Below are 16,334 nucleotides of genomic sequence, written 5' to 3'. Positions count from 1 at the left end.
CGCTCTAGAGCCCGCGAGCCACAACTACTGAGCCTGCGCACCTAGAGCCCATGCTCTGCAACAACAGAAGCCACCGCAGTGAGGAGCCCACACACACCACAATGAAGAGTAGCCCCCGCTCGCAGCAAAGAGAGAAAGCCCGTGTGCAGCAACGAAGACACAACGCAGCAAAGATACAGTATAAATAAATAATTTTTTTTTTTTTAAAAAGATGGACTGAAGGATAGAATCAAGACAGACCTTATTTTGAATTTTGCTTCCTATTATGCCCTAAGAACTTATTTGGCGAGGATGGACTTCCCGTGCTCCTGGGCAAAGGTGGGCTGTGTGTGGGTTTCCTTCCAGTTGCCCCTCCAGATCCACTCTCTACCTTGATGTGTACGGATCACATCAATATGCTTCGTGCCCTCTGGGTTCCAGTTGGATTTGGGCAATGGGGAGCTCCAGCAGGAAACTGGAGGGAGGGATGAGAACATGGTCAAGGAATTTCATTTCCAGTCTCCCTCCCTGGGAGGTCAGCTCAGCTGGCTGCATCCCTTGATGGAAGGGTGAGCCTCTCAAGGTGGTCTGCTCTTCCTAACTCTGTTTCCCTCCCTGCATACCTGTGGGTTGAGGGAGGTGTGGTGTCAGTTCCAATGCTATCAACCGAGGTTCCTTCCATCCCTGAGGTTTTCTCCTGCCACGCAGTCTCCACCTTTGTTATTTGACACTTTGTAAAGCAACCCTCCCCAAGTTGTTGGAATTTGAGTACTCCCCCACCCTCCCACTTAGGGAGTAAACAATGCTGCAGCCACTTTAGTTGCAGACAGAATCTCAATGATGAAATGACAGCATTCAGTCCAAGATATTAATCAACACTGCAATCCTCACTCCAGCGTAAGAATCATCCCCCTCCCCCAGGTAGGATGTGTAAGTGGGCTCCTGCCTCTAGTGGGGGAAGGGCACATGGCTGGCTCTGCTCCTTTTTACACCTCATCTGGCCCCTGCTGATCCCATTCCTAGACTGAAGTGGGGGACAAAGGGGACAGGGCAGTTTCACTTGAACTGGTTCTGTCATAACCTGGTTTTGCACCCTCTGGCCTGGCATGATTAGAACCAGCTCTCTCTCCTGGTCCCTCAGAAACTCCCTGTACCCCACCCCCCAGCTGCACACCCATGAGCGGGGAGTCTCCCCTTGGGCTTTCTGGTTCTCCAGGGGCCCTTTCACATGTGAATGCTCCCTGTTGGAGAATCTTCATCCTTCCAGGTCATCTTCTTGGGCAGAACTTAAAATTCTAGGTGACCTTCCCACCAGCAAAATTCGTATCTAGTTGTAGGCTCTAGAGCGCAGGCTCAGTAGTTGTGGTGCACGGGCTTAGTTGCTCCGCGGCATGTGGGATCTTCCCGGACCAGGGCTCGAACCCGTGTCCCCTGCATTGGCAGGCCGATTCCTAACCACTGTGCCACCAGGGAAGTCCCTATCTGGCTCACCTTTGTTGTGTGCCCCCCCACGCCCCCAAAACAACTCAACAGCCGAATTCTCCTGCAGTCCACTGTGTCTGCAAACATCTGGGGACACACAGGCACTGGGAATGGTTCCTTGAAGTCTCCTCTCAGCCAGACTGAAGCAAGTGGGCAGATACCCTTCACCCTATCTACTGGGGAAGAGGACTGGAGCTTACAACCCAGCCAGTCTCCAAAGAAACGCTCATGAAGTCATCCCTGTCACCACTTACTCCAGTCTCTAATATTCCCCAAATGTGGGAGGAGGTTTAAGGGCAGTAGTGAATTAGCTCTCCAATATCCGCTCTGAACATTCCTCCGGGGCGTGGGGTGGGAGAAGCCATGGGTCTCACACATTCTGGTAAGTCGTCTTTACCTCATCTTGGACTCTCAGTTGGAACCTCAATTTTAACAGGCTGTAACAGACTGTTACACATGCTCTTAATTACTAGTAAAAAGATACAAAACAGTTCAGACTGGCTTCCACAGTAAAGAGAATTTATTGGTTCACATAATTGAAGAAGTCCAGCCATCACGTGCTCCATTTCTCTGTAATTCTCTCAGTTCTGCCCATCTGTGTTTACAAGGTGGCTGCCATACAACATGGGTATGTGCTTCCAGCCAACAAAGAGGATATCTCTTCCCTCAACCACTAAACAAGAGTCTTGAGATTTACTCTGACTGGATAAAATTTGACAACATAAGTCAAGTTCTTATCCCGAGTCAATTCCTAAAGCCAGGGGAGCACCGTGTGCCGATTGGCTTAAGCCTGGGGCAGGAGCCATTCCTGCTCAGTCACTGTGGGAGAGACGTGGGTTCTCCCCATTCGGTTAAACCTCTGGGGACCCATTCTTGGAATTGGTGGTGGTGATGGGGCTTAGACTCAGCCTTATCCACAACTCCTAGCTGTGTAATTAAGAAGAAGGGTGGTAGGGCTTCCCTGGTGGTGCAGTGGTTGAGAGTCCGCCTGCCGATGCAGGGGACATGGGTGCGTGCCCCAGTCCGGGAGGATCCCACATACCGTGGAGCGGCTGGGCCTGTGAGCCATGGCCGTTGACCCTGCGCGGCTGGGGCCCCCCAAAAAAAAAAAAAAAAAAAAAATTACACCCACCCAGTCCAAGGTCATCGTATCCAAGCATCTCTTTTTGTCCCTACATAAAACATGATTTTGTGGGTATCTAAATATTTTATATTCGTAGTACAAACATACTCATGACTTTAAAAGGCGTTTATTTTGCCTTGGGGACGACTTTTCCATTAGACACAAAGCTGAGGGCCTGTGATATTTTTAGGGCCCCATGAAAATGTTTGAATTTTGAAGTCTGCAGGAAACAAATGAACTTTTAGGTCAAAGAAAATATTTTAAAGTATAATATTTGTGTATGTATCTTTATAGCAATACTGTTGTAAACTATTATGATGATGATGATTTATTTTAAAACAATGTTTTTAAAATTTAAATGGAGGAATGGGCCCAGCAAGGCACAAGTTCCTAGGACCGATGAAAGTCATCAGGCGGTCCTGCTCTGCATTCCTTCCTTACTGGGATATCCCACAGTATTTAATGTTGCCAATAGGAACCCAAAGTCTGAGGCAAAGAGATTATCCCTTGAATTCCAAGGTTATTACCCATTTACTTGTACCAGAGATATTGTGCTTGAAAACAGCAGTCCTGCGAGGTCAGGCTTGCCTCCACAAAAGAAGCAGAGGAGGGAAGGCAATTCCACGGGTGAAATAAAAGCCTAAAATATCTGAAGAATTTTCTCCCACTTGGAGACTAATGAACATGGGCACAGTTTGCTAGACATAAAGTATTTTCATGCATATTATATCACGATCCCCATAACAACCCCACTGCAGTACTGACCCATGTAAACCATGAAAAATTAGACTCAGGGAAGGCAAGTAGCCTTTCCGGTTTCCTACACGGTTATACCTCCTTAAGGGTTAGGTCAACCCAAGGCTTTTGACTCCAAAGTTTTTGCTTGTTGCTGGTGGCCAGAGGCACTACAGTTGGAAGCAAATTTTTTGGTAGATAGTTTACCTGACCAAGCAAAGTGGGCAGTGACTTAGGACACACCCAAAGGATTCTAAGAACAGACGTAGGACCTTGGGGGTTCCTTTCTTCCCAGATATGCCGCCAGGTTGTCCATGATGCAGCCGGTCCATTTCCCACCATCCTTTCCTATCCTAACCTGTGGTGCTTTAAAGTCAGAGGCCGGCTTTCAGGGGCAGCTGAGGAAGGCTGTCCTTACCAGACAGAAGGAATGCTCACTTGGTGCAAGGGGCGAGGGGCTCCCAGATCCAGACAGCAGAGGCACTTCCATGCTTTCCAGCGACACCACTGCTGCCCACACCCACCTTTCCAGCTTGTCCTTGCAGTGCTAGCCTGAGTGATCTGGGGCGCTTTCCGGGGTCTCGTTAGAGCAATAACAATGCATAAAAGGAACATGTGACAGGGTGGCTCCCCAACAACCCTTGCTTTCTCCACCTCAAGGAAGTTAGGCAGACAGACTAGAGCAGTGGCAACCAAAAGTGGAGGTGCCCCGACTGACAGCATCTGCATCACCCAGGAGCCTGTTAAGCAAATTCTCAGGCCCACCCTGACCTATAGATGGAGAATCTGTGAAGGGGGTGTGGACGAAGAATGGTGCCTGCCATATGAGTAAACAAAGGATGTTTTGGCTATCAAGCCATCAGCCACTGTAGCAGCCCTGATTTCAATGAGCCCAGATTCTTGCATCTTCCCATATACAAAAAAGCGCTAAATTCATTAACTTGAGTTGTCTGGTTTTCTTTAATTAACAGTGATCATTTGGGACTTCCCTCGTGGTCCAGTGTGTAAGACTCCACGCTCCCAGTGCAGGGGGCCCGGGTTTGATCCCTGGTGAGGGAACTAGATCCCACATGCATGCCGCAACGAAGTGTTCGCATGCCACAACTAAAGCCACAACGATGAAGGTCAGTCTCAGGCCACAACTAAAGATCCCACGTGCCGCGTGCTGCAACTAAGACCCGGCACAGCCAAAATAAATAATAAATAAATAAATTAATTAAAAAAGACAACATCATCTGATGTTCCAACTACCTGTTGTTGTTGTTGATTTGTTTGTTTTTCCAAAATCTCCTATGTATCCTGGCTCCTTCCTTACCTCTTTGGAGCAGTCCCTCCCAACTATCTGACAGGCTGCCTCCTGGACTGAAATCCTCAGCAAGTCCACCACATAAAACATAATTCTCAACTTTTAAGTCGTGCATTGTTTTTTCAGTCCACAGTGGGGCTCAGAAATCTGTGTCCCATCCAGCTCCCAGGTGACTCTCTGGCACGCTAAATTTGAGGGGCTGTAGCCACAGAAACATGGAGGAGGCCGGAGAAAGCAGGACTGCGCCCCAACTCCTCTATCTCTGAGTGGTGTATAGGCGGCATATTCTCTTTCGTAACCATTGCCAAGGTCTCCGTGAGGGGCTGGTAATGTAGTTCGGTGGGACTAACTTTTTCAAAGACGCTTCCCCTCCTATGTAAGAGGCTGCACTCTCTCCCCAGGCAGCCTAGCGAGCGGATCTCGTGCAGCCTCAATTTCCTAAGGCTGGAAAGCGCGACGCAGGCGCAGTGACTCCCCCGCCAGGCCCCGCTCCACCGCGAGCAAGCGCGCTCCCGGGCTGCCTGCCGCCCCTCCTCCCTCACCCTGCACCGCCTCGCCCCGCCTCGCGCATGCGCAACGGCGTTTTTCCCGTGACTCTCCGCGGCGCAGGCAATTTGTAGCTAATGGCGGGTCCTTGGTCTCAGGCTTGTTGCAAAAGATGCTCCTCTACTAGCTGTGCGTGTGGCGACAAGGGCAAGTGGAGCAACTCCTCGCTCTTAGGCAAGCGGCTCTCAGAAGACTCGAGCCGCCACCAGCTGCTGCAGAAGTGGGCGAGCATGTGGAGCTGCGTGAGCGGGGACGCGTCGGAGGCCAGCACGGAAAGGACGCGGCGCGAGGAGGCTGCGGAGCCGGCGGAGGAGGAGGACAGGCCTCTGGTGTTTCTGTGCTCTGGTTGCCGGCGGCCGCTGGGCGACTCGCTGAGCTGGGTGACGAGCCAGGAAGACACCAACTGCATCCTGCTGCGCTGTCAGTTCGGGCGGGGGGGCTTAGGACTTAGGACCGCCTTCTTCCCGGGTGTGCCGCACCTGGGCGGCCCCGGAGGAGGCGGAGGTGTTTCGGGGCCTCCCAGGGTCTTTATTTTTATTTATTTATTTTTAATAAATTTATTTATTTTTGGCCGCGTTGGGTTTTTCGTTGCTGCACGTGGGCTTTCTCTAGTTGGGGCGAGCGGGGGCTACTCTTTGTTGCGGTGCGCGGGCTTCTCATTGCAGTGGCTTCTCTTGTTGCGGAGCACGGGCTGTAGGTGCGCGGTCTTCAGTAATTGTGGCATATGGGTTAGTAGTTGTGGCTTGTGGGCTCCAGAGCGCAGGCTCAGTAGTTGTGGCACACAGGCTTAGTTGCTCCGCGGCACGTGGGATCTTCCCGGACAAGGGCTCGAACCCGAGTCCCCTGCATTGGCAGGCAGATTCTTAACCGCTGCGCCACTAGGGAAGACCCTCCCAGGGTCTTTACAAGCAGAATAATCTGAGACGGTGAGCTGTCCCAGAAAAAGGGGAGGAGGAGAATCATCCCTGCACCTTGGACTCACGAGTGACAGGTTCTTTTCTGAGGTTCCCCCATCCCGGAAGAGCAGTGGATGAATCAGTGTCGTCGTGAGCATTACTTAGAAAAAAATGACCAACTAGGTTGTAAGCATTTAGGGTGTAGATATTCTGTGTTACTCCTCATAGAAATTAGCGGGCTGTTAATCAGTAAATAGTATTGTTAATGGTTTAGGACATTAAGCTTTTCAGCTGCCTGCTTCCTTCGGGGGATGTCAGGGTTGATTTCTCAAGTCTTCATAGTTGTATCAGCGGACACCTTTACCGTCTGAAGTGTTAACAACCGTAGAGTTGACAGAACATAATGGTATCAAAAAAATTAAAGGAGACTTGCAATAAAAGCACCAACAATCCTATCAAAATTGCAGAGGAAGGAGGATGTAGTAAACATACAGGTAACTGGTAGAGGCAGTATCTTTTGAAACCTTTATGTTTCCCCAACGTTTCCTGGTTTTGTTGTTTTCATAGTATTTGTATAGGGGAGTGGTTCACATATTTTTTCTGAGTTGGTGTAAAAATGTATGTTCTTTTTGGACTTGTGGTTTTCAAGATGAAATTTATGCTCTGTTTGAATTCTGTAAATATTTTATGGCAGAAATTCACCACTGATTCGTTGACATTTGTGGAATGTTTTCCTTCCTGGGATATATTGGGAAGAAAGGAGGACAGCAGTGTCCACCTGTTAACCTGAAACTTTTTGGAACCTCTTTTCCTTAAGGATGCAATTAACGATAATTGCTGAGTCCCTTTCAGTTGTTAAACAAAAGCCTAAGAACATACATTTCCCATACAATTCATTGAGATTAACCCTTTGCAGCTATTAAAATAAATGGAAAAGGACTTATCCCCCAATGCTGACACTCTCATGTCCCCACAGTTCAACATACTTTATTCTCATTTATACTTCCAGATACTCTCCATGCATGTATGAACGTGTTTAAATATGTAAATTTTTTGGAATTCCCTAAAGAGGTAAATTTTTCAAAACATACTTGAGATTATATTATTTATACTGTTAAGCATCCTTACTTTTTTATTCTGCACGTATATTCTGAGTATTTTTCCATATTAGTGTATATAGATATACTTCACGTTTTTAATAGCTGCTTGTTGTACCCCCGCTGAGAGGCAGTATAGATGACAGCCCTCAACTGCATGGGTTTGAATCCTGGCCTGCCACTTACTAGCTGTGTCTTTTTGGGCAAGCTACTTAGTCTCTCTGTGCCTCAGTTTTTTCCTCTGTATAAATGGGGATAATACTTAATGGAGTGATAGGAGGATTAAGTGAGTTGATGGGTGTCATGTGCTCAGAAGACATAGGAAGTGCCACGTAAGTGGTATCTTTGATGGAGATGCTGTTCATCCGCCCAGTCTCCCCCTGTTGACAGAGGTCTGGGTTTTTTCCCAGTGTTGCCACCATTAGAACAACATGTATGTATTTGGGTTGATGTAGATACAGTAGGAGAAGCTCTTCCTTTTAGTAGGTGAGTTTATGTCATTTACATAAATGTCATTGACATTTATTTTTAAGAAATAATATTGATATGTTTGGTGCTAAATCTTTACCATCCTTTCTGTTTTTACGTCTTTCCTTTATCACGTGGGCGCTTTTGTTTTATCTATGAAAACACTATTCTGTTATTTAGTTTGTCTATACCAGTAGTTTTTAAAATTTAAAAAGTATATATAAATATCCTTTTTTATCAGCTTTAGGCAAATTGATTTAAGACCCTCCCCCCCCTTCCTCCCAGTGAAAGATTAGAAAATGAACGTTGGATTAATTTCCATTCCCCTCCCCGCTCCAATTAGAGTTAGTTTAATTGTTTTTACCTTGTCAAGGTTTATAACATTTACATACTGTTCCGTAGCCATAGCATCGTCATTTAGCTTTAATACAATGTTTCTGTGAACTTATTTCTCAAGTCCAGGACTCTTATTAATAATGAGAAGGCTTATTAATAGCTTTCTCATTCCTGTGTTGTTTATTTGGTTAATCTTCACCAGTGGTTTCCCCATCCCCAAGAAAACTTCGAGTTTGGGTGCTTGAAAATGTCTTTCTGTTGTCTTTATACAGGAATGTCAACTTGGCTGCATGTTCAGTTCTGGTGTCATGCTCTTTGCTTTTTCCAGGCACAGGGAGCAGCTAGTGCAAAGGCCTTGAGGCTAGCGAGGCCGAATGGTAGATTAAAGATAAGATTTAGGGAGGAAGGAAGGGGCCAGAAAATTTAGGGCCTTGTAGGCTGTTCTATAGAATGAGAATCTATTCTAGTGCATGAGTTGTTGTTTAAGCAGGAGAGTGATATGACCCAGTCTTTTCTTTGGAGGATGCACTGAAGAGAAGAATAAGCATGGAAGTGGGCAGGTCAGTGAGGAGCTAGTGCAGCCGTCCAGGCAGAGGAGGTGGAGGTGGTTTGGGGGCTGGAGTGAGGGTTGTGAGGTAGAATTGACGGGATATATCTGTGGAGTGTCAGTGCGCGGAGACGTGTAAGGAGACAGTGAATCAGGGGTGATACCGGTTTCTGATTTGAGCGATGGGTAGATGGAAGTGGAATTTACTGAGTTAAGGTAGACTTGTAGAGGAGGTGAAATCAAGAGTCTGTTCTGGCCATTGTAGGTCTGATGTCCTTTCTTCATGTCCCTCTGCTCCCGATTCCCCGCCTTTAGTGTTCTGAACTTGGGAAACGGGAATGTTTCCTGCTGCTTCTAGGGTTTAGCTGTGACCCCTGTCCAGGTTGTGGTCTAAAAGGTTTTTGGCTGAGCTCCTGAGGACCCTCTCAGTTACTTCTAGAGAAACAAGCTCTGCGTGTGAGATCTGGAGATGTACGCACAGGCTTTTATCCTATTCCTTGGGTTGATCCCAGTTTTACTGTGTCTGGCGGGTATTCTTGATAATCCGTGATTTGAGGTTATAATTGTCCCAAATTTTACTGTCAGTTAATTTTTTCTTCCTAATTTTATTCACTTTGTTAATTTCAGTGTTTTCTGGGAATGGAAGGAAATAACTCTTATTCTGCTATCTTTTTTCCAGAAGACCCTGTACATTTAGTTGCCCACGGGCCCAGCCGCTCCACGGCATGTGGGATCTTCCCGGACCGGGGCACGAACCCGCATCCCCTGCATCGGCAGGCGGACTCCCAACCACTACGCCACCAGGGAAGCCCAAGCCTTTGTTTTTTTCTGGCCTTCTGGGTTCTAAAATAAAAGTTGAATTAGAAGTTCTCTCAATGTCTGCATGTGTATTGTAACAAACTGCATTGATAAATTATTGTTACTTTCTTCTTTCTAGGTGTTTCCTGTAATGTTTCTGTGGATAAGGAACAGATACTATCCAAACGTAAAAATGAAAATGGTTGGTGAGTAAGGCTATATCTATGTGAATATGTACATTAGAGAAAATGTTTATTTTTCAAATAAAAGTCTTTAAGGAGACCATCAGCAGTAAGATTTGGGATAAAACTTTTTTCATGGTAATCAGTATAAAATCAGTCATTCTAATATACCAATTCTTGAGTGCTGGTGGTCTCCTTTAGACATGAGATGGAAGAGTTTCTAAACCTCTCGGGGCACACTCTGACACTCGCTTTTTGGGTGTTGGCGCTTGTTGTGAAGATAATCGAAAATAAAAATAGAAAAGGAAAATATCTGTATCATGGAATCTCCAAGCCAAAGGATGCTTTAGATGAATGCTCCCTACCTTTTTCATGTCATGGCACCCATAGAAAATGCTAACGTCATGCATACACACGTATACGGCCTATTGAGGTAAACAGACAGGGCTGGAGAAACAGCAGCATGGGGCCTCCAGCACTGGCAGGCCCTGTGCTGCCACTGCAGTGGTTGAAGTGGTCAGAATCTTGCTATACCTGCCACGCATCTGCTGCAAGTGGCGTCCTCAGCAAACTGAATGGGAAGCTCTGCCTTCTAGTATGGTTGCCCGAAACATGTCGTACTGGTGTATATGAATAAGTGGTACACAAGCAGTTAAACAGAAATTAATGATCATATGTATTTTTATTTTAAAATGTTGGCTTTTAATTTTAGTAACGTTAGATTGTCCCATTCAAATGAAGTTTATTTTAATTTAAAAAATGACTCTATTTAAGGAGAATTAAATTCACAATAGGACAGGTAGTATGTGGATATAACAAAAATTGTACTGTTGGCATGCTGGTGATTAAAATTTGGAAAATCCAGCCTTAGATCATTTCTTACTTTGTAGGTGAAGAAAGCAAGGCCTGAGGAGGTTACAGCTTCACTCAGGACGCAGGACTAATTAGTAAGGGCGAGGATGATGCTTTGTTATTTCTCTTTGTTTCCTGCAGAGTGTACTCTACTTCCCAGCTCTAGTCATTTTGACGTCAGCTTTACCATTTTTGCCATATCCGTGTGACAGCTGTGCTATCATGTACTTAATATTTTTCATTAAATTGACTCCTAGTTTTTATTTAAATTTATTTAAAAAGGAATCTTTATGTTACTGCCATAAATGTGTCATTTGTTGTAACTGGAAAGTAGCTGTGAAGATAATCACACTGAAAACACATGTTATTAAATTCTAGCTGAGATAGTATCGCCTGGCTGGTTCTGAGCCTGAGGTCTGTTCTCCTACTGTTAAAAGATTCCCAACTGTGAGATGCAGGTTAAAGACATTCTAGCACCAGACTGAGACTTTCTTCTCTTTATATATAATCAGGATTGTTAGAGAATTGAAAAGGGAGTTGACTCTCACTCTGAACCAGTGTTTCTAAGTCCTGTTTACTTGTATCACCTGAACCCATCCTTTATGCCAAACTATGGCCCATGGGCCAAGCACCGGTTTGTTTGTTTTTATTTTTAAGATTTTTTTTTTTTTGATGTGGACCATTTTTAAAGTCCTTATTGAATTTGTTACAATATTGCTTCTGTTTTATGTTTTGGTTTTCTGGCCCCGAGGCATGTGGGATCTTAGTTCCCCCACCAGGGATCAAACCCGCACCCCCTGCACTGGAAGGCAAAGTCTCAACCACTGGACCTCCAGGGAAGCCCCAAGCACCTGTTTTTGTAAATACATTGTTATTGGAACACAGATCAGTTATGTATTATCTGTGGCAGCTTCTGTGCTAACAGTGGTAGAGGCAAGTAGTTGCAACAGACACCGTATGGCCTGAGAGCCTAAAATATTTGTTCTCTGGATCATTACAGAAAAAAATTTGCCTATCCCTTCCGCAGAATGTTAATGATCCTTGGTGGACAGTATAACATTAAAAGGACATGTAGAATCTTTTTGTCTTATTTCAAAATTTTAGTTAATTTTTCTTAATACTGAACTGAGGCATTTGCATTCTAGGAAAACACTACCTTAGTACACCCTCTTCTTGTCACTTTTGTACATGCCCTTTGTCACTGGATACTTAAGGCAATGCCGCCTGGAGGCGACTGTCTACATTTCTGATGTAAGCTTCTTACTATCATTTTTTTCCTTTTTTTGTACATATGACTTAGTAGGGTCAGAATAACATACTTAGCAACTTCAGTGTTTAGGTGTTTATGGATCTCAACAGTGGGATTTTTGTTATGACCAGTTGCTAAAGCAGTGGCATTTCTCGTTGCAGCATCCTGGAGACTTTGTACTGCGCAGGGTGTTCACTCAACCTCGGCTACATATACAGGTGCACACCCAAGAATCTAGACTACAAGAGGGACTTGTTCTGTCTCAGTGTTGAAGCCATTGAAAGGTAAGTTTGATGTATAAATGAATAGCTCATAAATGAATTCTCAGAAACTTGCTTCCAGAGAAATTGGTATGAAAACATCGAAACTAAATCAACACTGGTTAAAATATATTTTTAAGTAACTTCTGACAGTAAAGCTAGTGATTTTTTTTTTTTTGCGGTACACGGGCCTCTCACCGTTGCGGCCTCTCCCGTTGCGGAGCACAGGGTCTGGATGCGCAGGCTCAGCGGCCATGGCTCACGGGCCCAGCTGCTCCGTGGCATGTGGGATCTTCCCGGACCGGGGCACGAACCTGTGTCCCCTGCATCGGCAGGCGGACTCTCAACCACTGCGCCACCAGGGAAGCCCCGCTAGTGATTTTTTGTTTGGACCCGATTTATTTGCTATTGGAAAAATCTGTCATTCTAAATTGTAGGAGAAAACACTGAGCACATTTTTCAGAGTAAAAATATGTTGTTTTTCTTAGCAATCGAATTTAGTTTAATAGGATTTTTTTTTAAAAGCCTTTGTGTGGATCAATATATTTTGTCCATTTTGTTTTTCCCTCTAGTTTTTAGTCTCCTAGAATATCATAAAGAAATAGGACAGAAATGGTCAGGAAAGAAGTCCCTTTGGTGTTCTGGAAAAGTAGAAATACAAAGTCCAACTATTTCCTTGAGGGTGGTAAATAATTGTCTGCTTGTTTTGAGAGATGCAAGAAAGTACCTTCATTTTTCAAGACTTCTAAAAAGCGTGAGGAGACTAGGTGAATTAGGGTCTGATGACAGATATCTTAATGGCCCTCTAATTCACTAGCCTTTTTAAAACAGGAAACAATTAATCAGTTGACCCCAGTGTATTTTCACTTATCCTGGAAAAGATGTAACCCTTAAGATTTTAAAGACGCCTAGGAAACCTTAAGTATCAGGAAAGAAGAACAATTTAAGAAGAAAAAAACAATGCCTACACTTTCATTACTGGAGGTATTTCGTCACTCCGGTTGAATTTCTTAGAGTTTCTCTTTAAAGAATTTAGAACAATATTCTTCTTCTTATAATTACAATTTTTCATTTAATTATTCTTTGATGACTGCAGTTTTGCCACCTTCTTTGAAACTAGACAGGTTTAGGTCAAAATTATAAAATCTGCAAACTTTTTATATTCCTTACACAAGAGAATAGTGTAGCAAGCACTGCTCATTGATGTAAAGCATGTAGGCCTGCCTAGAGAGGGATCAGATCTGTTTTGGTGTTAAATAGAAGACCCAGGCCCAAACAACTGCTCCCTTAATCTCCATGAGAACTTTACTAAGATTTGTGAAAATTATGTGGGGGAGAGTACAGGTATAAACAACGTGAAGTACGGTTGGTACAAAACTTTAAAAGTGATGCATATTGGGGCTTCCCTGGTGGCGCAGTGGTTGAGAGTCCGCCTGCCGATGCAGGGGACGTGGGTTCGTGCCCCGGTCCGGGAAGATCCCATATGCCATGGAGCGGCTAGGCCCGTGAGCCATGGGCGCTGAGCCTGCGTGTCCGGAGCCTGTGCTCCAAAACGGGAGTAGGCCACGACAGTGAGAGGCCCGAGTACTGCAAAAAAAAAAAAAAAAGTGATGCATATCTGTATAAAAGAAAATGTGTGGAAGATTTCTCCATAGAGGGTCATAGTATTGAAGCTGTTTTTTCCTGAGCAGTTGAATACCTCTTGGGGCATAATTTTAATAACAAGGAACCTGGTTTGTTTTAGAAGTGGATGCCCTCTGTAATGTTTATTTACAGTGTTATAAATTACTCAATACCGTTTAATTTTTTCCCCCATCTCATTTTTCTTTTCTAAACAAGATATTAATTGCCTTCTGCAATTTTGCCTCCCGTGTCATTTTTCAGAAATTTAATCAATTTAATCTTGGGTTTCCAAGAGAAGACTGTTCTTATTTGACAAAAGAAGTGACATATTGAAGTCGTTAACATGTAATGAAAGACTTCTACTAAAGAAATGCAAAAGAATCAAGTTTCTTTTTTTGAGAAATACCAGCACCTCCTTCCCTACTGTTTAGATTTATTTGTTACCAAAGCTGGGCCTCTTTTCCTTCCATTACCAGGCCAATTTTTCTGTTCTTTGTATTTTCTAAACCACAGCATCTCATCACCCCAGAGAGTGGAGCAAAACATAAGTTACAGGATAACTGTTGAAGTTGCCCAAATCTAGGTAATCAAGAGTTGACTACACAAATTATATACTAAAAGTCAAACTTTCTGAAAATGCACACGTTCCTGAGAAGTTACATTAAAAAAAAAAAAAAAAAAGTGATATAAAGCAGTGGCTTCTTCAGGATCTTTTAAAACTTTAAAATAGAATTTTGAACCATGAGTGGTAATGTTTTGCCACCCAACTTACTACAGAGCAAGTTGATTTCCAATAACAAAATACTTATAATATTGGGAAATATGTAGGGCTCTCGGACAAAGCTGTTACGGAGAAAAACATGATTTCATGTAGTTCAGCTTCCTATGTAGGTTGCTGTTAACAAAAGTAGTTGTTTTATGTGTTTACTTGGTACTAATATATAGTTTGATATACATATTCAAGTTTTAATATCATTATTTTTTGTATTTACTTACTTATGGCTGTCCTGCGCTGCATGTGGGATCATAGTTCCCCGACCAGGGATCGAACCTGTGTCCCCTACAGTGGAAGCGCAGAGCCCTAACCATTGGACCACCAGGGAATTCCCTTAATATTATTCATGTAAATTTTATATTTACTCCTTTTTCATGTTTTAACTCTGTACTGTTATTATACTTCAGTTATGTTCTAGGGTCCTCTGAAAAGCAAATTGTGTCAGAAGATAAAGAGCTTTTTAACCTTGAAAGCCGAGTTGAAATAGAAAAATCTCTGAAGCAGGTAATCTTGTTCTGCACTTTTTGTATCTCTGTATGAACAGCTTCCAGTCAGTGATCAAGTGCTCCTCCGTGAATAATCCTTAATGTGTTTTCTGTTTTGACCTTAGCACTTTCATGGGAAGAGAGTGCTTATTTTATTTTATTCTTACTTATTTATTTCAGTTGTTAGTAAACTTGATTTTGGGGGGGAGCCAAACTACAAATTAAGCTAAAGCTATATCAAAAAAATAATAAAGAAGACATTTCATACTAAAATCAAAGCAGTATATATTCTAAAACTATTAAAATAGAAATATATCTTAAATCAATATTTCATGGTAAAAATAGCCTTGTTTTTGAATGTTAACATCCTCTCACAGATAGGCAAGATAGTGATGAATGTATAAAAAAGCTACAGATTAGAGGTTGAGAACTACTGTTAATAAACTTATGTCTTATTTAAATGGAATTCTGTTAAATACTTAATATCTGTGTGTAATGCATAACATGATAAGAAATTGTATTAATGATGAATATTTTAATCATATTTAACCATGTATGATTTTAATCATGTATTTTTTTTTAATATTCTTATTTCAATTCAATAGATGGAAGATGTTTTGACAGCATTGCAAACAAAGCTTTGGGAGGTTGAATCAAAATTGCCCTTTACCAGCTGCAAAAGCTGAAATCTGTTCCAAATCTCCCGTTCTGGAGTCCTTCGCTGTTTTGGAGTCCTTCGTTGTTTCATATGTAGCAATTCTTGTTATCATTTACTTCACTTAGAACTGAAAGAATTCAAAATGGTCATGTACTTTACATTCTCTTGAACTGATCAACTGATCAAATGAGAAGAATTGTAGAATTACTTTTCCAGCTGTATTTGATGGTAAAAAGATGATTGTTTCCTAAATTCCAACTTTAAAGTCATGATACTTCCTGGAAGTGAAATTTAGTAGTTTTTATTTTGATAAACCGCCATCATTTTCTGAACGGTTTTCTCCTCAGTACCAAATTCGTTATTCTTTATTTCTTATTTTTTTTAAACTTTATTTCACCTTTAATACTTTGAACAATATTTAATATTGAGTGGTAAGAAAATCTTAGAAGTTTTCCCACCCACTGTGTGGTTGAATCTCCTCTGAAAACTAATGCGTACAGCTCTGTGGAGAAACTGGTCAGTTGAGTTATTTGTCAGAACTATTCAAAACCTTGCACAAGAGCAGAATAGCATGTATTCTAGTGGCGGTAGAATTCCACTTGATCCTGTTTATTTACTACTATATGCCAAAAAAACCTGGCAGAATATTTACCAAAAAGAGTAGTAATCATTTCTGAGGGTGGGGTTCTGGGGAAGTTTTCCGTTTTCTATAATGTAAGACTTAGAGTAAGCACATGTTATTTTTATAATGAGGGAGAAAATAAAGATTAAAACAAAGTGCTTTACAGTTGATTTTTCCAAAACAGTTATTTACCTGAGCTCAGAAATCCTGGTGTCATGAACTCTACACATTTACCGGGCATGGCAGTGTGAGGGTCCAGCTTAGGACCGTCAAAGTAACCCCATGTTTCCCCAGGCCGTCTCTGCTTTTGAGTGG

General features: G+C 43.0%; 1 protein-coding gene across 1 annotated transcript; it reads left to right on the top strand.

Moving 5' to 3' along the window:
• Positions 1-5,109: 5,109 nt before the first annotated feature.
• Positions 5,110-15,854, top strand: MIS18A (MIS18 kinetochore protein A). The gene is made up of 5 exons (XM_024758448.1): positions 5,110-5,591; positions 9,453-9,519; positions 11,758-11,880; positions 14,662-14,758; positions 15,345-15,854. Exons 1-5 carry the CDS (start codon positions 5,249-5,251, stop codon positions 15,423-15,425), a joined length of 711 nt encoding a protein of 236 aa, XP_024614216.1. The 5' UTR covers positions 5,110-5,248; the 3' UTR covers positions 15,426-15,854.
• The last annotated feature ends 480 nt before the right edge of the window (positions 15,855-16,334 follow it).

Source organism: Neophocaena asiaeorientalis, unplaced genomic scaffold, assembly GCF_003031525.2.
Source record: "Neophocaena asiaeorientalis asiaeorientalis breed wild unplaced genomic scaffold, Neophocaena_asiaeorientalis_V1.1 scaffold45, whole genome shotgun sequence".
Classification (NCBI taxonomy): Eukaryota; Metazoa; Chordata; class Mammalia; order Artiodactyla; family Phocoenidae; genus Neophocaena; species Neophocaena asiaeorientalis.
Note: the sequence above shows the minus strand (reverse complement) of the source record. Positions and strands in the feature narration are given on the sequence as shown.

Coding starts and splice junctions, on each gene's coding strand:
- MIS18A (XM_024758448.1), top strand. CDS start 5,249: ATGGCGGGTCCTTGGTCTCAGGCTTGTTGCAAAAGATGCTCCTCTACT. Junction 11,881..14,661: donor AGTGTTGAAGCCATTGAAAG/GTAAGTTTGATG, acceptor ATTATACTTCAG/TTATGTTCTAGGGTCCTCTG. Junction 14,759..15,344: donor TAGAAAAATCTCTGAAGCAG/GTAATCTTGTTC, acceptor TCAATTCAATAG/ATGGAAGATGTTTTGACAGC.